The sequence below is a fragment of the Akebia trifoliata genome, chromosome 5 (genome assembly GCF_017979445.1).
Source record: "Akebia trifoliata isolate Shusen 1 chromosome 5, ASM1797944v1, whole genome shotgun sequence".
Taxonomy (NCBI): Eukaryota; Viridiplantae; Streptophyta; class Magnoliopsida; order Ranunculales; family Lardizabalaceae; genus Akebia; species Akebia trifoliata.
In genome coordinates this window covers 27,906,858-27,927,813 of record NC_141379.1, presented here as the reverse complement: position 1 = coordinate 27,927,813, position 20,956 = coordinate 27,906,858, and the positions used below count along the sequence as shown (strand labels likewise).

At 34.7% G+C, this 20,956-nt stretch overlaps 1 protein-coding gene across 1 annotated transcript; it reads right to left on the bottom strand.

The window, feature by feature from the left end:
• Positions 1-5,747: 5,747 nt before the first annotated feature.
• Positions 5,748-20,324, bottom strand: LOC147401929 (protein transport protein SEC23 E-like). The gene is made up of 12 exons (XM_086443416.1): positions 19,385-20,324; positions 18,944-19,117; positions 17,226-17,387; positions 14,511-14,653; positions 11,005-11,080; positions 10,725-10,897; positions 10,551-10,632; positions 9,224-9,301; positions 8,670-8,831; positions 8,298-8,561; positions 7,237-7,341; positions 5,748-6,412 (listed from the first exon to the last, which is right to left on the bottom strand). The coding sequence occupies exons 1-12, from the start codon at positions 20,126-20,128 to the stop codon at positions 6,266-6,268; spliced, it is 2,310 nt and encodes a 769-aa protein (XP_086299542.1). The 5' UTR covers positions 20,129-20,324; the 3' UTR covers positions 5,748-6,265.
• Between the last annotated feature and the right edge of the window lie 632 nt (positions 20,325-20,956).

Here is a 20,956-nt window from a genome sequence, read left to right as displayed (position 1 = left end):
CATCAATTATTGATATTAGTCACCTACCCAAAGCAATTTGATTATAATTCAATTTATGATGATCACAAGTAAAAAGTTCATATTCCATAATCATTCATAAAATATTTGTTGAATAATGCTCTATGCAAACTAAGCAATCATTTATTTTAAATATATAAGATTTCAACCTCCAATTAACAATAGATGAATTTATATGACATACATGAACACATACTTCACATGAAATATATTTATAAATAAATAAATAAAGGATTTTCGGACGACCCCATCACATAATCGTGGATCATTTGCCTAGGGATACATAGAACCAAAATATTTTTCTTATGTATCTCGAAGCAAATGATCTACAGTTATGTGATATGGGCATACGAGGGCGTATGTCAAAGGAGGGAATTAGACTCACGACTCTTTATCAATTTCAAAGTGGATTCGAGATCGACCATGGGAAAACATTAACTATTGAGAACTAATCAAATTGGGTCGGATCATCACGTAATATTTTTGTTGTTATTTTTTTCTTTCATTCCTTGGGTTGAAAAAGATTTTTCATTTTCATTTCAATTGACTATTGACTATTTAACATTTAGTTAGATTACGCGTTGAAACTAAGGATTTTTCATAGGTATAAAAAGATTTTTCATAACCATTTCGATAGACTTTCGACTATTTCATTTAGTTAGATAGACATCGAGACTAAGTCTTTTCATACCATCCTAGTCGGCAAGAAAGAGATGAGTTATAAAATTAGAGAGATTTTATTGGCACACCAACCTTTACTTTTAATATGCCAATCCTATCGGAATTAAATGATTGTCAAGATGGCATTGATGTGTTATAAGTAAAAGTTTGTGTGTTGATAGAAGCTACATAAAATGATAAGTATAAAGTAATGATTTCCAAAAAGACCCTGATTAATAAAATATGAGTTTTGTTAACATTTGCTCCGAGGGTACACATTAAAGGGCAACAAATACTCAGATAATTAATTTCCTATAATAATAAAAATTATTACCCATAATGCCCAGGAAAGCGAGGGGTCTTGTCAACATGTGCCCTTAGGGCACACTCTAAAATGCATTAAATATGCCTTGGGAACAAGCACTTGGGAGTTTTGACCGAAATCATTAATATTATATTGCAAATGTCATTTTCTTTGCAGTGTCTTTTAATTGAAACCATTTATAGTCGTGCATTTTGTAGTCGTAAGATTTGATAATTGGTGTCTTGATAGTTTAGGAGACTCAATAATCAAATCCGACTAAACTAAACTAAACTAAGGTTGGTTCGATTCTAGGAGGTAGTTGGTTCAGTTTCGATTTCAAATTTGTAGAACCGATCAAGTTTGGTTCAATTTCAATTTTTCAACTCCCACTAATCACTTTAATTTTTTAATACTCGTGGCATCATACCATTGGATCATTAGCATAACACATAAAATTTGAAACAACAAATCTTTGTTCCCCAAACCCCAATATGATACTATCTATAATAGGGTTAGAATCCCTTGACTCCTAGGAGTGACTCGTGAAAAAAAACACATGATCCCAACCCCTTAAAAGCACAATCCAATGATTGAGATTATCTTAAAGATAAGTACCTCCGATATTTGTGTTATCAAGACACTCATAAATCTTAACCACTAGATTTTATGTTTAAGGGTTTGGATCATATGTTTTTTCCATGAGTCATTCTTAAGAGTTGATAGATCTTTTTATCACACACCGATCTCTTTATTAATTTTCATTAGAGCACGTATTTCTTTTCCCTTTCTTAGGATTGATTCATCTTCAACTAAAACCAAGAAGAGAGAGAGAGAGAGAGTAAATAAAATGAAATGGTGTGTTTATATCATTATTTGGTGAGAAAACGATTGAACAAGGATTTGAAGGTTGGCTATAGTGGGATTGGACCATTAAGGTAACAACGACGCCTTTCTTTTCTTTTCATTTCATAACATTTTTCAGCATATATGTCTATATAATAAAACACAATAAGACGTGATAGCTCCCACGCTCCTATTAGGAGTGTGAGAGTTACTTCCCTCTAAAATGTGACACATGGCATGTGATTTAAGGAAAGATCTTGATTAGTTTCAACGTGAGAAACTAATAAAAGTATTCTTAGCATATAAAAATTAAGTGGAGACTTTGAAAGATTTTGTTTCAAATCTTTGTTTTTTTAAAATATAAAAACTAATTAAAGGAATCCTTGGTATAGAACGTTTTTTAAAATTCATCAAACCCCTCCTAAGTTGACTTATATCATTTTTGAGAGTTTCTATTGGCACCCCAACTTTTGCTTATTACACCCCAATTAAAAATAAAGAAAATAAGATGGATCTCCATTTCCTGCACTGAATATTCCGCTGAGGTAGAAGTTGGGGTGCCACTAGAAGTTCTCTCAATTTTTTTTATTTTTTATTTTCTAGATTTCCGTATTTGGATTTAGCATTTTATACGAGTCTAGTAATAATTTTAAACAATTACGAAAATTGTTTAAACGAGTGATGAGTGCGCTAGGCCTAGTCGCCATCTCACACGTGCTGGAGAATTTTGTGCGTTTTGAAATATAAAACTCGCAAGTGGGCAGCTTACCAACTCTCCAAGTTGGCTGTGTACTCTAAAAGGTACTCTCTCTCTCTCTCTTTCTCTCTCACACACACATGTGGATCTCTGTAATTCTATATTTTTGAAACCATTTACAATAGAAAATAGTCATTTTTTAGGACTTTAAGGATTAAATTCTTCTTCTTAAGAATTTCTAGAGAACTTTCATGGATTATGGCACTAAAATTAGAAAATAGCTATGTTTTAAGGTTTTAAGGTTAAAGTTTGTCTTCACTATCAAAGACTAATGAAGAACTTTCATAGAACACATGAGAGAGAAAGAAAGAGAGAGACATCTGAGGTTGATTTTGTGTTTTTTTTTTCCTTTGTTCTTTGTGATTTGGTGAAGAAGAAGCGCGTGATAGAAGTTGAAATAAACTCACATTCAACCTTCAATGGTTGAACTCTTGAAAGTCCAACTTTCCCTTTCAAAATAAACCCTTAATTGGGATGTGATACATAATTTAAGTAATTGGGGTGTGATAAATCAAAGTTGGGATGCTAATAGTAACCATCTTTTTCATAAGAAAATAGTTAATTAGAAAAATTCTTTTGTGAATGATTATATTTTTATTTAAAAATAAATATTTAAATAATTAAAAATTAATTATTTTTATCAAATGTCTAAGTCTGAAATAAAAACATTTGAGTCCCGTTTCGGATGAGACGACTTAGACAAGTCGATTCAAGTAGTTGTGGGGGGCAAAATAAAAGGGTTTGGATAGTATTTTAAGGAGATTGACTTTGAAATATTTATTTGATATGACTCAAAGAGAAACAAAATCTTATAAAATCTCGACTTAATTTTTATATGTCAAGAATAGTCTTCATTAGTTTCTCTCGTTGAAATTAATCAAAATCTCTTCTTATCTCACACGTCACATGTCATATTTTAGAAAGAAGTAACTACTACGCTCCTATTAAGATTGTGGGACTATAATAAATGCACATGTATTGTACGGGGCTATAATAAATGCACATGGATTTTGCTACCCAAATCCTCAAGTCTTATTTACACTAGAGGTTGGCATATGCATATGCATATGTATCATAAATTCATAAGGGCCTTTTTGTAATTTAGAGTATAGTTAAAACACTTACTACCCCTTCTCTGTCCAATAACTTTGTACTTTATTTTTCAACTTTTATGACAAATTCTCCGTTTCTCAACACCATTCATTTTCAAATGACAGATACAACTCCTTTGATAAATTGAATATACATTACAAAGTGATATATAATAGGTCCAATGACATTGGATGCCAAAAAATTTCAGCCAATTGAGATTGTACACCATTAAGGGTTTTTTTTTTTTTTTTTTTCAAATCTTTAAAATATAGAAAATAGAGTCAGTCTAGCTTGACTTAGTAAGATTTCAAATCTTCAATGGGTAGTGAGCTCACATATTGGCATCTAAAAAATAGGGTCTGATGTCACATGCTTGTAGAACACGAGATTCTAAGAATTTTAAATTTTTTTTTCTAAAATACATCATTTTTCACCGGTGAATGTTAATTTTAAGTTTTGGGGAGTTTAGTGGCCGTCCATTTTCAACAATTTGAATTAAACTTTAAAAAAAAAATTGATATTTTTTTAGAATCTGAATTTTTCCATTTGGATGGTCAATGGGGTAATCCATGATGACCCAACGACCCTTAATAAGATTTGAAATTTTAGTAAAGGAGGAGTTTTTCAAAAAAAAAAAGTACTTTTTTTACAATGAGAAAGGATTCACCCTTTACATTCTATGTAAACTCGGATGACATTTGTATGATAAGTACTTCATAATTTTCATTCTTTCAATGATGCAGAACACATAATCCATATAATTTAAACTTAAGCTTATATACAGATGAAAAGTATTCTACTCATTTAATTAACAAAAAGTTGTATAAGAGGAGAATTTGTTAAGAAGATACAGCTTAGAGTATCATCAATTAGAAGCCAAATTGAGAAGCCTCAACCCCCAAGAGTTGGTGAGATGGCCTCAAGAAATCACCTTTAGGAGACCGCTCTTGGGGATTTATCTTCGAAATCACCTGTTGCCCATCGGGTGTTCCGCACCTGCCCCAGGATTAGTCTTATGCATGGTTACATCTCATCCATGGATAAGATCTTGTTGTCTCGGACAAGTCAACTCATCTCTAACATATCATTCAACTCAATTTAAAAAAATTTATTCACATATATTTAAATGAAAATAATTATATATATTTTTAAATAAAATAAGATGGACTAGAAGATGTTTAGTCATAAAATGAAATATTTTAATTAAATTTAAAAAAAAATTAAGGCTAATTATTTTCTTACTCAATTTTTTTTATTTTTCACTCGTCTATACTCAGTTGATGTGGCAAGGGCACAGAACCATAGATTGTTTTCCTTGTGTATCCCAAAGAAAACAATCTATGGTACTGTGCCCTTGCCACATTAACCAGAGTGAAAAAATTCAAGTAAAAAAAATCGCAATTCTAAAATTAATTATTTTAATCAAAATTTATAACATCTCGATTGACTCGGGCCAAATTTTAATGATTCATTCGAGATTTTCAAAATAGTCCCAATCATCTCGTTTATTTTGTGAGATGATGTGAAGGTTAACACTCCATATAAATCCAAACGTTGCTAGACGATACCAAGATGACTCGGGGAGTCATGTGAGTCTGGTACGAGATTTAAAATTAAAACCATGGTCATATGCTCTAAAGAATAAGAGGCCAGGCTATCTCGGTCCTATTTTTAATTTACTTAAGAAGCCTCTTCGAGGAGGAAAGAATAAATTTAAAAGGGATGTAGTCAATAAAAAAAACATTGAACTGTTATCCACACCCCAAAAACCAAATTCAATTAATTAATTAATTAATTGTTGCTATTATTAAAAAAAATGGTGTGGCAACATTAGCTCACTAAGGCAGATAAAGGACGATTGCTATGTAAAAGGATCATAGCATCCCAAAAATATGCACTCAAAGAACAGTGAACCATATCCAGATCGAGCGAAGATTTTCCCTCTCCTCTTGCAGTGCAGGAAATCAAAGAATGAGGAAAATCTTCCAAAGAAAATAGATAAACATGTTAAAGATATGCCAAAAGAGAAATATTAGTTCTAAACTTCTAACCCAAACAGGAAAGAAAAGAATAGAAATGGGTCAAGGATCCCAAAAATTTCAAACTTAATAGCTTAAGCTGCATCAAGTATATAACCTTAAATCCAGATACAGATAATCCCTATTGGCTGACTTCAAAAAAAAAAACAAAAAAAAAAAAAATTCAAAATGAAAAAGAAATGGCACACCCAACTAAATATCATCCTATCCGACTGAATCTGCTGCAACTATCGCAGCAGAGCCACTAACTTACACCAGATTCTCCATTCTTTCTGAAGAACTCAAAACTCAACCTGACAATGCATTGGTCTTTAACTCTTTCCTCTTAGCAAGAACACAACATCTCTCTTTTAACACCACAAAGAATGATACATGCGTTCCTTATTTTCGAATAATGTATGGATTGGCCTCTGATTTGAAAACAAGAGATAAAGACAAAACAAGAGTATAGGGGAGGGAAAAAAGTGGATAAAGAAGTCACACTTGGAGAATTCCATTCCACAACATTGAGGAACCAAAGAGAATTGCCAATGCCCAACTCTTGTATTCTCATCAAGACTGCACAGCCAGCCTCTGAAGATGCTCAAAGAAAACTTGAAGGCTGACGTCGTCTGTGAAGATTACATCTGATCCGGAGGCTACATCTTGGGCTGAGTTGTACGTAGCTGATGGGTTCAACTTGGCCAAAAGGAATCTTGCCTGAAGCAGCATCACAACAACAACAAAAAACTGGTAATAAGCAAAACTCTTTTTTCCAGTATACTTTCTGTACATCCTCTGAGACTCACCGGTGATATAAGCAATGTACTATTTCCCAGTAAGTAACGTAATAACTATTTAAATTTTTCTAGGGTTCAAAACAAACGGCTGAGATACAAGGAGATACACACATTTCTGGGCTTCAACCCATAGCTCAATTAGTTTATTATAGCAATAAAGCTTTAATCTTGTAGGTTCAAGTCCAGCTTACCACCACTTAACCCACAAAAATAAATGAGGAACACAGATTTCGTAGGGATCAATTTCATTAAAGAATCCCCATGGAATCTATTCCCATCTCAGCCATTCGTCGTTTAACACTCCATGTCCAACAACATTGGAAACTAGAATTTCCTAACATTCTTTTTGATAGGTAACTTTCCTAGTTGTTTTATGAACATTACATGTTTCTCTTTTCTACATCAACAAGATTGGAACAGCAAATGAACAAGCTGGCTGAGTGGATAACTTCCCAGTTGTTTGAATTTTATCCTTGCATCAAATCATACATTTTGCAACCCTTTCCAATTTAAGGCTGTGATGAGGGAATCCTGAGGCCCACCACAAGGGGTAGTAATTTATATGTATCAAACTTTTAGATCTAAAAAGTTGCAGTATTAGGATTTTTGGCAGAGCTGATGGTGAATATTGAGTAATTGATTCCAGGAAAAAAAAATTGGACCACTATTTCTTTTAATTTTTTTTGGTGGTAGGGCAGAAGGAAGGCAAACATTGCAAGAGGAAGATGAGATAAAACTAATGACCTGGGAGCCATGCTGATCGCAAACAACCAATCTGGGTACAGGGAACCGATCCCTAATGATCATTTGGGCGTCATCACGAGGAGCTTGCAAAAGCTGGCAAAAGGCCTGCATAATTGTGATTAAGCAATTATAAGACCACCAAAAGATTTATTAAAAAATAAAATATAGAATAGGATAAATAAAAGTAAAATATTTTTAACCAGCATCTAAGGTATACAGCTCATTCCTCATAAAATTTATTGGAAGCATGAGCTACAATTTCCTTCAAAATGTCATAACAGTTCAAAGATCAATGTTCCGAGCACCATAAGCATAGCTATGTCCAACATGAAAACGTGGGGGGATGTTAAATGTGAAAATAAATGGGTTCTGAACTCAGAAACCATGGAGAAATAACATAGTCCATGCAACAATATGGCACTTTAAACAATTTCAAGCTGTGTAATTCTCTGAATCTCTTTTTGCTTGTTTTTTGCATTTCCACAATCAAAACTAGTTTATCGCGGTTTAACATGCCTAAAAGATTCAATGTATGTGGCAAGCTCCATCACAACTGAGAGCGTATAATATGGGTCTGATTTAATCCGAGTTAATCAAATTTAGCGGGGTTGGACCTTTGGAGTAGACCTGAATAAAAAATGGGTCGAATAGGGGTTGATGTCCCTTGAACAGGGTTGGATACGGATCTATCCCTATATCCGCCTAGATCCGAATGATATATTGCTTTTCAAAATATCTTTTTTCTACTACTTTAATATAACATGAATTCTTATAAAATAAAAGAATTATAATTGTAAAATGGCATAATATAGAAATTAGAAAAGAAATATAGCAACAACAAAAAAAAAAGTTGGAACGGTTCAAAAATATCTGACCCGACTCAAGTAATTTTGCAGGGTCGGATCTGGATAAAATGTATATACTCAGATCCGGCCCGAACACGACCCATTTTAAGCCCTAACTGAGAGAGAGAGAGAGATGAGCAACACAAGTAAATGAATGTGAAAAATCAAATACCTTCTGTGAATAAATTGAAAGCAATATGAGAGTGCAGAACATACCTGGTGCTCCGGCTGATTTTGGTATCCCAAGTTCCGCCACTGAGCTATTGTTATTCCATGGAAGATAACTACACTGAAATACGAATCCAGCAGGAGGATACGATCGGCTGAAATGGAAGCCACGTCCAACAATGCAGGTGTGGGTGGCGAATTAAAAGAATAAGAAAGTAGTGAAGGTTGTATCATGACCACAGAGTTGGTGACATTCTCCCTATTTAATAGCATACGAAAATAGGCTGTCTCGTCTGGACTATTGTTAAATACCTGTAAGAACCAGAGAACTTTTAAGTTTTTTTTTTAAAATTATTATTTATATAGGCATAGGGGGTGTAGTCACAGGCTCACTGGTCAGACAGAACACTCCCTGAATACCTGTACAAACTGTGAGCGCCTCAGATTAAACATGAATTGTGGAAATATAGAGAAATTTGGGTTTAGTGTAAAGGAAGATGGGTCATCCTTCCGATAATCGCCAAATCTGGAACAGAGACGGATGAGAGATCGATCCAACCATCTTGTTGCATCAAACTCTTCCTGAGAACGGGAAAAAAAAGATCATCAAATGGCCAGCTGAGTTATTTACACTCCAATAGTTAAACAAAGACCGACATGATCTTCAGAAATCAAATAGACACGGGGGTTTGATAGAAAAAGAAGTGTGTGTGCGTGTGTGTGTGTGTATATGTATATATATATATATATCTTCTAACCACAATAAATTCCAGTGAGTTTGAATTCCATATGACGAGAATAAACAACATCCAATAAAGGTTTAGCTTGATCATGAATGAAAATGGTTGTCAACTTATCACATGATATGTTACAAGAAAACAAACTGCAAATTAGAAAACCAAAACTAAGTGATAAACCATAACAGGATATAAGCCAGGAGTGCAGCAATATAATCTGTGACAATTGGAAAATACCTCCATCTCCATTTTCAGTGAAGTTAATCTTGCCATGACAACCGCAGCAGTCTCCTGGTCAAATCCTTCAGTAAATTCCTGCAAATGCAATACTTCATTATTCCAACATTAACTTTTACGTTAATGTAATTTGATGGGACTGACAAAAAATATTTGAACTCATGAAGCACATTTATTTAAATACATTAAATAAATAAAAGGGTGCACAGAAGAAAACAGAAGCAAGAGATGGTAATCTAGTGTAGAAGACAACATGAATATTGAGTTGTCATAAAATACAAGAGATCAAATTATTATAATCAGTAAAATAATGGGATCCTAGAAACATATTTCCCCAGTTTGAAAAATATAGCCAGTATTTACCCCGTAAGCAAGTTAAAGAGCCCTTCAAGCATTCAAAGACAAGTCAGTTAATTTGAAAAGAAATATGCAACCCATGAAAATAATAAGTAATGATGTTTGCCATGATAATAATAGTAAGCAATGATGTGGGGTTCGATTGTATGGATTTACATCTTAAACAAACATCCTTCAGGTGTTTAGATCTTAAGGATCTATTAATTCTTCAAAATACAGTATAATGTACATTCTAAATAATAAATTTATGAAGCTGAAGAATGTATAAGGTGTACAAATTCTTTGTATAGCACCACTACACCTTGGAAAAATAAATCTCCTAACCAGAGTCGATGAGTGACTTCCATGGATAAAAAAAAATTTTGCTTATGTCAGCCCTCTTTAATCACTTAATTCTAAGGAGAGCTAATGTCAGAAGGTTAGAATTAGTAGGTTAAAATTTTCAAAGGATGTCCAATTTGTCCTGGGAGAGTTTGTAACTTATTTATTTTACTATATAAGTTTTCTGATTAAAAAACAAAAGTTTTACACTCGAAGTAGGATTTAGAAGTATTTGAATCCATATATAAAAGTAAAATATGGGTGAGGTGCTACATTGTTTTTAGGAGAATTTTTTTTATCAATGGAAGTGTGTTTGTGACGGGAAGATATTTCACTAAACCAGTTCATTAAGGTTGTCAGGATGGCCTTCCTTGGGTTTTCTTCTTTCTTATCTAATTGAACGCTGCTATCTTCTTGGCCCACCAGCTCCTTCCTTTGCTCTTGGTAAAATTTGCCGTGCAACTTACTACAGCAATCTATTGACGCTACGGTGTGTCCTTCCAGGCTCCAACATGAAATGTTGGTGTGCTCGGCTATTAAGCAAGTTACAGTAGCAAAAAGAATGGGAAAAAATGCACATTGCAGAAGGCAAGAAAGCTTCACAATATATATTTGGAAAAAAAAAATTCTTGAAATTATTTCACCTAACCTCTGCATTAGCTGCACTATCCACCCATCTTCTTGTAACAGTTGTGACTCGAAACCTCAGTTGTCCATCAGGGCTTTGATAACTGAAGTAATGACCAGAAATAAAACCAATGTTGTTTGAAGAAAGCAGTTGGATATATGAAAGTAAGATCCATAATGGAATCCAAAAACATACTTAGTCAGAAACTGCAAGTATAATTGTGGATTTGAAATTCCTGTAGCATTCGATCGCTCGCTGGGTGAAATATCAAAGAAGACAGTCAAGCAAGTACTCTTATCAAGGCCACACATCTTCCATGCAGTTGTGTTCCCCTGCCCAATAACCGTATCGGCACAAGAAGGTCCTTTCTGCAAGAATTGCCATAATAACATAGTCATGAAATCAACAGTTTTGGATTGATATAATTTAAGGGGCCATCAAGTAATATTGAATTATAATTACTAAATGAGCAAACCTTCTCCAAGGATGTGCATGGTCCAATGATTCCCTGAATTTTGATTTCCTTTGAACAGTTGATCTCAAGGGTGCCACTGTAATTGCGAAATTAGAATGAGTTCATGCAAATGATCATTCCAAAGGAACCCAAGCTACAAATACTTCTATTGGGTTACTAACTTAAAAAATATATATATTAGGTCAAGTGATGCATGGACAGCATTACAAAATGGTGGAACCCACCAAAGATAACGTAAAAAATGTTTTTACAAAAAGTTTGTTTTGCAATGAAATATAAGTTTTGAACTCAAAATTTGACCTGAAATAATGGAAGACAGCTGCTATTTTCGAAAAACAGTCATCACTTAAATATTAGAAGCATTCCTTTTTATATTTTATTTTAATTTTTCTTTTTTGCAAAATTCTCAACAGTTAAATAATCCATTATGTAAAATCCTAAATTCATAACGGCAGTATGAACAGGAAATGTCCCAATAAATCAATGCTATTATTTTCAGAAAAGTAACGAATGTCGAGCATTCCTTTTATATTTACCATTATTGAGCCCTTCCTAAAACTATTATTAAACCCAAAACAGTGCCCATCTGGAAATGATGCCATTGGGAGAATAAACAGGAAAATTATTATTTTTTGCTATTACACATCATACAGTGTATGAATGTATGTATTCATAATTCACACGACAAGAACGTATATGCGCAACCTGTAACATGAGGAAGAACTCCAATTGCAGTGGGTTTACATTAAGGAAAGGTCCTAAGCTTGTATCTTTTGCACAGATTATGGAAGAATTACACACTCATGATCAAGAGGTCCCTCGGAGTATGTTAATAGTAACTGACTTACATTCATTGAAGAAACTAGTGAAAGGATAAATGCAAATCTAGAATTAAGAAGGTGCGGGTAGGGTGGAGAGGATTCACTGGATTCCAAGGGTTTTAAATGAGTGGAACCATTGAAAAGAATACATAGTACAACTTAAGGAAACGTGTGCATGAAGACGAGGTATTTAGTTAAATATAATTTCAAGGAGATATGACAAAGCGACCATATTTCTGTTAAATGGGTTCCAGACACATAAGGAGGGATGTTGCTGATAAAAATAGAATTGAGTTGACAATTACCATGTGACCATTGCAAACCAAGTATTTTTAGCAGAGATACAAATTATTTGAAGGGCAAAAGCCAATTCCACATCTGTACAGTTTTTTACCAATAAATTGCAAGTCCCAGTAGCACAATACTAGATAAAAGAAGGTTACGTTAGGTTGGCAGCCGGCATAAAAAAACTTCAGCACCTCTTAAATAAATATTGATCCTTGAGTCAACCAAAAACTAGGACTCTGGAGAGTTGCTTTTGTGTCCAAAGTAGAACCAAGAAAATATATGGAGTGCAACTTTAGTACTGACATCCATACAGAGGAAGGAGCAGTAAGAAATGATAGCCAAAAAATACCCCAAAGCGTCCATTTTTGTTTCCTTGGGTTCTCTTACTCATCAGGATGGATTCATTGAAGAGCATGATGCCAGAATTATAAATGGATGGTTAAAGTGAACGTGTGCTTTATAGAGTGCCACCTAACTGACACAGCCTAATCAAACTAAAAGGGAAATTTTAGAAGATGGCAGTAAGACTGCTTTGTTTATGGAGCTGAATGTTGGGCTATAAAGAAATGTGTCATAGATTGCGCACAGCAACGATGAGGATGACAAGATGAATGAGAGAAAATTAAGATGGATAATATTAGAAACTAACACAATTGGGAAGATGTCTGAGTGGACACAAAAAGGTGATAAACTAGGAATGGTCGATTGAGATGGTTTTGTCACGCCAAAAAGAATGTAGATTGGGGTAGTGAGGGCGAATTTAAACATTTTTAGAATTAATAGAAGGCACGGCCTTAGATTGAATGGACAAAAAATACTCGTTCAGAATGCCCCAATTTTTGGGAGAAGACTTTGATAATGATGACACTAAAAGAGCAAAAGCCGAAAAGAGACCCTAAGGGGCCGACACAACTAAGAACCAAGGCCAACAACATACTAAGTGGAAGACTTACAAACAACCTCTTCCCATATAAAATCATGTAATCAAATATGTTGGTCTTTTACATAATAAATACTTATTGGCATTGATTGTCAAAGCATTTACTGCAAACAAAGCATTTAAATCCAAAGACTAAAATTCCCTTAGCATTTATCATGTAAAAGACCATCATTTATTATGTAAAAGACCATCATACCAAGGGTATTATTGGAAATTGAATGCGGTGGAGAATGCTAACGTTAACTTTAGCATTCCCTATATATATATGGGGGGGCGTTCGAGGGATATATGTAAAAACAATCATTTTTCAAAATAGGGGCTAGAAGTTTTGGATTGAGCTGATTTTTTGTGAGGATGATCTCTATGATAAGAAGATCATCCTCACAATGGGGGCGTTAAAGGGACATATGTAAAAAACAATCATTTTTCAAAATATGGGTTAGAAGTTTTGGATTGAGCTGATTTTTTTGTGAGGATGATCTCTATATGATAAGAAGACCATTCTCACAAAAAAACAACCCAATCTGAAACTTCTAAATCCATCAAAACTAGTTTACAAATTATTGGTAAAAAATCCACGGTTCACATTCTAAATCACTTTTGATGGGGTTAAAGGTTCAGATTGGGTTTTTTGTGAGGATGATATTCTCATCATAGGGATCATCCTCACAAAAAAATTAGCTCAATTCGAAGCTTCTAATATTTTGAAAATTGATTGTTTTTACTTACGTCCCTTGAGCGCTCCCTTGTGTGTGTGTGTGTGTGTGTGTGTGTGTGTGTGGTGTGTGTGTGTGTGTGTGTGTGTGAGAGAGAGAGAGAGAGGATGAATTTCTTGGATAATCCTCAGTTCAAAGGTCCCCATGAGGTCTTGGACGTTAGCATTCCCCATATATGCATACATACATAAGTGAGTGTGTGTGCGTGTGTGTGTGTGTGTGAGAGAGAGAGAGAGAGATGGTAAATTTCTTGGATTATCATTGGTTCAAAGGCATCCAACAGAAACAGATACATCTGTAGTGAGTAGTGAACAGTAAAGGGAAAAAAAAATGAAAGGATTTTTTTGGATGTGTAAGATTTCATTAAAGCACAAAAAGAGGAAAATAAAGAAACTGAAGGTCGAGAAGGTGACTTCAAAAAACAAAAAAGAACAGAGCAATCAAACAAAACTGACAGCAGCCTACTAACTATCCTCCCTACTCACAGATTCCCACCTGAAAATGAACCCTCAAAGAAAAAGCCCCTAAATTACTCAAAGACAACAAGGGTATTGATTATTAAGTACTTAAAACTTGTCTTCAAAAAGGAGTACCTAACATGCGTAAAACACTTCAAGAAAGTTTGAAAACAACAAAGAAAATTAAGGAGAAAAAAAAACGAAAGTTGCATTGAATTGGATGGAAATTGGTTACAGTTATCAGAACAGGTCAAATAAGAAACTAATTTATTGAGAAGCTCACTTAAAGGAAAGGCCGAGAGACTGTTCACCATCATCAAATATGCGTTTGAAAGAGTCCCTAAATACAGAATGACCAAAACTTTCAGCCAAAACAACAAGTCCACCAGTCCTTTCAACAATAACTTTCATCTCTGCAACTCCAACCTGAAAAATCATTGAACATCGAGAGTCCAAGGATGATTTTGTGTCAAATAAGAAAAATGCAGACAACAGTTACCAAGTGAAATGATTCATCACTATCAGTCGTACGAACACAGATAATTAGTAAATGAAATTGATAGTATTCTATAATTAAATGAAGAAAAAATAATAATAATAATTAACCATAAAAAGGCAAAGTATAATGAGCAAAAAACTATCTGCATCTAGTGGTTTCTTAAAAGCACCCAAGCATACGCCTCAAGCTACACCTAACATTAAGGTTTATGAAATTCCCAGCATACAAGAAACCCCTTCCTCAGGCCTGCTACATCCCATCCTGTTTCTCTCTTTTTTTTAAGTTGATATCTTCCTAACCGATCATCCAGGTAATTTTTCATGCAGGGTCCAGAACAAAGAACAAGCCCCTAATACATCACTTAGATTTGACACCTGAACAAAAGATTGAGGAAGAAAGCCACCTAAATCCCACGGCCGCATACAATAGGATTACTTCGTGATAGGGCAACAGCAAAATCTGCAAGGCCCTATTTCCATGTTGTTTTCATCAAACAAATGTTCCGAAAAGAAATATTATCAGAAATACATCAATCTATATACATATATGGGGAGCGTTCAGAGGCCCTAAAGAGAGCCAAACATTTTTTCAAAATATGGGTTAGAAGTTTCGGAATGGACTGATGTTTTAAAAGGACATCAATCTAAAACTTATTTCTGAAAATGCTGCTTGGGCTCTCATTAGTCTAATATGTTTGTGGATTGCAAGAGAGCCATGCCTGTGGCTTCCTCAACACGTGGGCTACAAAAATTATGAAAAATAGATCAAGCCCCATTTTTTCTTGAAAATTTTTTAGTAGGATGACACAATGGTACAAAACACATTATAACTGCAGTTTTCAAGCCATCAAACAATAAGTGCAGCTACACACCATCCTAGTTTCCGCAATTTTCTTCTATGGCTTCATTTTTTCTTTAAAATATCAACCTTCTGTTTAACATGAAACACGAAAAATGTGTAGAAAGTTCCGAAATGAGCAATGGCTCGAAAGTAAATGAGTGGATAAGCATGTAGGAGGATGCAAGATATAAACTGTGTTGGCTTCTGAACAGTATAGCAAGTTGTTAGTGACTCACGCCTTGCATTAGTTCAACTCTGACAGTAAGCCCAGAAATAGGCATTATGGTAAAGCAGATCTTTTTTCTGTGGATTGATGAAAATTTGTGATACAAGCAAAAAAATTCTTCGCTAAATTGACGAAAATTTTGATACAAGCAAGAAGAAAGTATGTAAGCCAACCTCAACTCCATGTTGTTTTCAGCCTTCCTCTCACATTTTCAGACCTTCAACTTGCATCGAAGTACTGCTCGCTGGTGCCATCATTGATCTTGTTGTACATGCCCAAACCATCTCAATCCACTTGCGTTCATTTTATCTCTAATAGTGGCTATTCCTAGATTCCCTTTGTATTCATTATGCTTTTGTCTTCCTAGTCTTACCACTCATCCATCTCAACATTTTATCTACTGGATTCATTCAACAAACCGGTTTCAAGACTGCCCAAAATGTAGCTTCATAAAACATTGGTGGTCTTAATTTTTCTTGTTAATATTTTTATTTTAGTATAACTGGTACATGTCAGTCATGTAATAATTGAGTAGTGTGTCTCCAGTTTAGCCACTCAACGCTAATTCTATTCGTCGCATCCCACCAAACGCTACATCTTTATGGATAAATGACCCAATATTCTTCCTTTGGTATAAGTAATTGACCCTAATCTTAACTAGCATCTCTTTTTTCTTCTTGTTTGTTCTTTTATAGGTAAGGTGGTTGGTCCGTTGGACAGACTACTTGAATGGGGCAGAACACACAGCTCCTTCTGACTCCCATGAATCAGGTATTATCAACTCAACTATGGAAACCTGCCCATCATGAAATTGAACCCGTGGACTCCCAATTGAGCGGATACCCACCAACCATCTGACCTACCGGTTGTATGTATGCATCCCATCACTATTATTGTCTATACTTTCTGGGTCCTACTTATCTTAAAAACCCTAGTTTCTAAAGTATCCCACTATAGTAATTTTGAATTACTCCCTCTCCTATTTCATCAACAAACACTACCTATTGGCAAATAAAATACACAAGGTCTCCAAGACTACAAGCAATTGATCCCTAAAATAATAAAACTAACAGGGTCTCAGGTGATGTCCGGTCCCTTGCCTATGCTAGTAATGCCAACAAATATTCATCCGAAACTAGTGCAAAAAGGTATGAACCTACTTTTATAATAGGTAAACTCATCCATCAAACCTAACAATTGAACTCATTCATGATCATATGAGCCTTCAAGATTCCTTATTACAGCAACAAAAGGAAAAGGGATCATCCCTCATACTCAACCTTACTTGTGCTTATAACAAAAACTATTCAATACTTCATCTCAATTCAAGTGATAAATATCCCTTTTCCGCAAGTATGGGTGTTATAGGAATCATAAACTGACAAATGTGAAAAATAGTAACTGAGAGGAAGTTAGAGAAGGCCAATCCAAACCTGATCAAGTGCAGAAGCAAAAAGGTCAAGGACATGGCCCTGGCTAACTAGCTGCTTGGCAAGACTGTCATAAAATTTGACAGCTTTGTGAAAATGTTGTGTTGCATCCTTATCAAGATCTTTATGAGACCGTACTGGCTCGGACAAATCTTTTGAGACAATCTGTAAACAACTTAATAGTGTCACCATTCACAATGCCGCCAATAACTAAGATTCTATCAAAAAAAGAAATCCCCTAGAAATAGATCAACAAACAAAGCATTAAACAGAAGTAGGAAGCATCAATTTCCTTCATCTGCATAAATCGTGGTAACAACATGAGAAAATGTACAATGAATGTGAATTAAGATGCATGAATTTAAAGAGATTTGGTGGCAAGTTCAATCATTCTAGAGTGACAAGTGGCATAACGTAGCAAATCCACCCTGGAATGAAACAATTATCTTGTCTAAATGAGAAAAAAAAAACTAATCATGACACTAGTGTCAATAATGCCATTTAACATCTCTCTACCAACCTAGAAATTTTTTAGTTAAATAAAATTAAATATAAATCAAATGAATCGCTGCTGATTGCTAGGACATTTCGTTCAAAAAGATGTAACACAAACAATTGACAGGACATTTATAAAATTTTATTTAGGCATTGATAAAAGAGAAATTCGAGAAAGCAATGAGTTTAAAGAATTGGATCAATCTAGTGGTCAACGTAATCAAATCAAGTTGGTTTGCAGCATATGAGGTCACTAAAGTGGACCGAACTGAATAGTGGGATCCACAACTGTGCTCAAGATCACTTATGTGCCTTTTGTGTCAACGAACCAACAACTTTATCAGATTACATACTTTCTAGATGAAGGATAAGTTTTGTTCCCAGGTACATGGCATTGCATTATTCCCCAAAAAAAAACAAGCTTTTTATTACTTTCAAGTAAAAAATTATTTAGAAAATGTGAAAATTGTCTATTATATGAAATTAATTTGGTACTTAAACCTATTTATTTATTGAGATCTAAACAAATATAAAAATAGAAACATTAAAAATAAATGGGAAAGTCATAGGACAACAAATACATGGAACAATGTTACTAAAAAGGAATCTAATGGGTTGATTTCCTACTTCTGAATTCTGATTATGCTTATGTAATTTAAAAATAAGTAGTAGATTCAAAGGGCCACAACAAAGGAATTATCGTTTCTAGGCTTGTCAACAATTTCATAACATCTTCTTATAATGTAATAGTTAATGTTGTTGATTGGATTGAATATAGACCTGGTGTCTAATTCCCTAGCAGTATAGACTTGTTGTAAGAAGCTGAGATTTCTACAAGGCACCACCAAAAGGTACTTGTAATATGAAGAGATGTTAAAAGTACCCAAAATTGATTGAAGGGGTGTTGCAAAAGCTACTCAATTGGGCTGAGAAGTATGGGGATGAGGTATTCGTAGATGCCTGGTTTTGTTGCAGCCAACATGTTACCTAGAGTGGAATCTAAAGTAGTCTCCTAATTGTACAACAAATTAATAGACGTAGCATCATAGACTAGCCATGCAAAACCCATAACAAATCACCTCCAAAACCATGTGCAGCATCCAAATACAAGAATAACCATGTGCAGCTTCCAAATACAAGAAATAACTGTGCGACTAATTTAAAAAATGATCCAAATTAATAATAAAAAATTACATTACATATTAAGAAGAAATGAGAACTCTTACAGTGCCCGGGCCTTCCGTGCATGGACCCCCCACTAAAGCTATGATGCGTGCACCTGTTCCAGGCAAGCAAGCTCCTAGTAGACCGGCTGCAACGCTTAATGCAACACCAGTGCACCGTAACGCTCGATGACCAGATTGAACCGGCCATTGATCAGTTTGCAATTCATCTAATAGCTGAAATTTATAAATAAAAAAACAAAAAAGTCACCATGTAATGTCCCATCAAATTACAAATTCTAAAACAAGCTGATCAAAAACAAATACCAATCGAAAATTTGATTAATTAAACTGACAAAATTGGGTGGATAGGGGAATTAACACACAAAAAAAAAAAAACTAAAAATCACCGTATAATCACCCATTGCTTCAACGAAAACCCGATTACCAATAACAAATCGGAAAACAAGAACATCAATTAAATATTTGAAAATTAAAACTAACCAAATCAAGGGTATATTCACACTCCGATGCCGGCAGCAAAAACCTATTAACAATACCCGGATTGCTCAACTTATTCGGAACCCCTTTTGGGTACCCCGTGGTGCCTCTCTGCAACGCAAAGCTAAGCCCTAGCTGATCCAAAACCTGCTCCTTTGAAATTTCCTTTGTACCCCGAAAAACATAAACTTTGGACAGATCCGAGAATCCTAACTCATGAACCTGAACCTGGGTACCAAATGAGATGAATCCAACGAGGGCGTTTTCAGGCAACAACCCGATCGCTTGCTTAAGGGCAGATCTCACAAACCCTAATTCCTCCTCAATTACACAAGTATCAAGCACGAACAAGAAGACGGGCGGTGGCGGTGCTGCAGATTCGGGGATTTGGCTCGAAAGGGTGTATTCGACTGTTGTATATTGTGGGTAAAGCTCAGCAGGAACGTTGGTTTCGGAGATCAATGCGTAATGTTGAGGAAAATGGTTTCTTTGGAAACAGAAGGGACAGATCCATATTTTGGCGGTGAAATCGACTTGACAGTAGGGATTTAGGATGCAGATGCAAGTCTTGCAACGAAGAGGGGCATAAGGGAGATTAGGGATTTCAGGGTGAGGTCGGATCGGTGAGATCGATGCCGCAATTGGGATCACACATTTGCTGGCTTCAACCTTAGATCTTGGCCATACGTTCCATGACATACGAACTCCATTGATTCCTTCTGCATCTGATGCTGCCATCTCCGCCATCTCTCCTCCTTCGAATTGTTGTTCGTTGGTCGAATTGGGGATTCAATTAGGTTTTTTTTATCTAAAATTGGGATTTTCGAAGTTTTGATTTTAGAGAGAGAGAGAGGGCGACCCCGACAGAGAAGAAGGGGTCACCGGTTATGAGAGAGAAGAATTGGAGAAGCAGGTTTCTGATTCTGCATGCCTGATTGCATGTATTTAGGGAAGGTTTTTATATATGTGTGAGAACAATTTGGGTATTGTAAATTTTTGCTGTCCAACTGTTGGAATAATTCTAAGAATCAGACTATCCTTACTAATTTAGTAAGATTTCAAATCTTACTAAAAGTCGTTGAACTGACAATGTGGTATCCAAAAACATGCCTCAGGATGTGAGAGATAAAATTCTAAGAACATTGAAAAAATAAATTTCAAAAAAAAGATATTTTTCACTGTTGCCAATCTGATCCCAACAACCCTTAGTAAGATTTCAAATTTTATTAAGTTAGTCGTAAAAGTGTTTTTCATATTTAAAAGGTCATTTGGACATGTCTCATCTTCAACTTCTAGCCCAAAAATCTTGATTTTTTTTCTTAGAATCAGTTATTTTCAAGCTCTTTAATTTGTATGATATATTTCTTTAATCCATTCAATATTATTACATTTATCTTTTTCAATCTACCATTAACTCTTCATAAAAAACAAGTCTAAAGTTTTTTACAAAAAATTATGTGATTTTCTACTTTTCAAAATACACCTCTTTTATTTTCTTTTCTAAAATCAATCGTTTTCAAGTTTTTCAATCTCTATGATAATTTACTCAATATTATATTTAATCCATCGTTTTCT

What these genes read in the sequence shown, in the direction of transcription:
- LOC147401929 (XM_086443416.1), bottom strand. Translation starts at nt 20,128, where the DNA reads ATGGCGGAGATGGCAGCATCAGATGCAGAAGGAATCAATGGAGTTCGT. An exon ending in ATAGTGCAGCTAATGCAGAG is followed by an intron (nt 9,302 to 10,550) that starts GTTAGGTGAAAT and finishes TTGCATTTGCAG; the next exon opens with GAATTTACTGAAGGATTTGA. An exon ending in CACTGAAAATGGAGATGGAG is followed by an intron (nt 8,832 to 9,223) that starts GTATTTTCCAAT and finishes TCCCGTTCTCAG; the next exon opens with GAAGAGTTTGATGCAACAAG.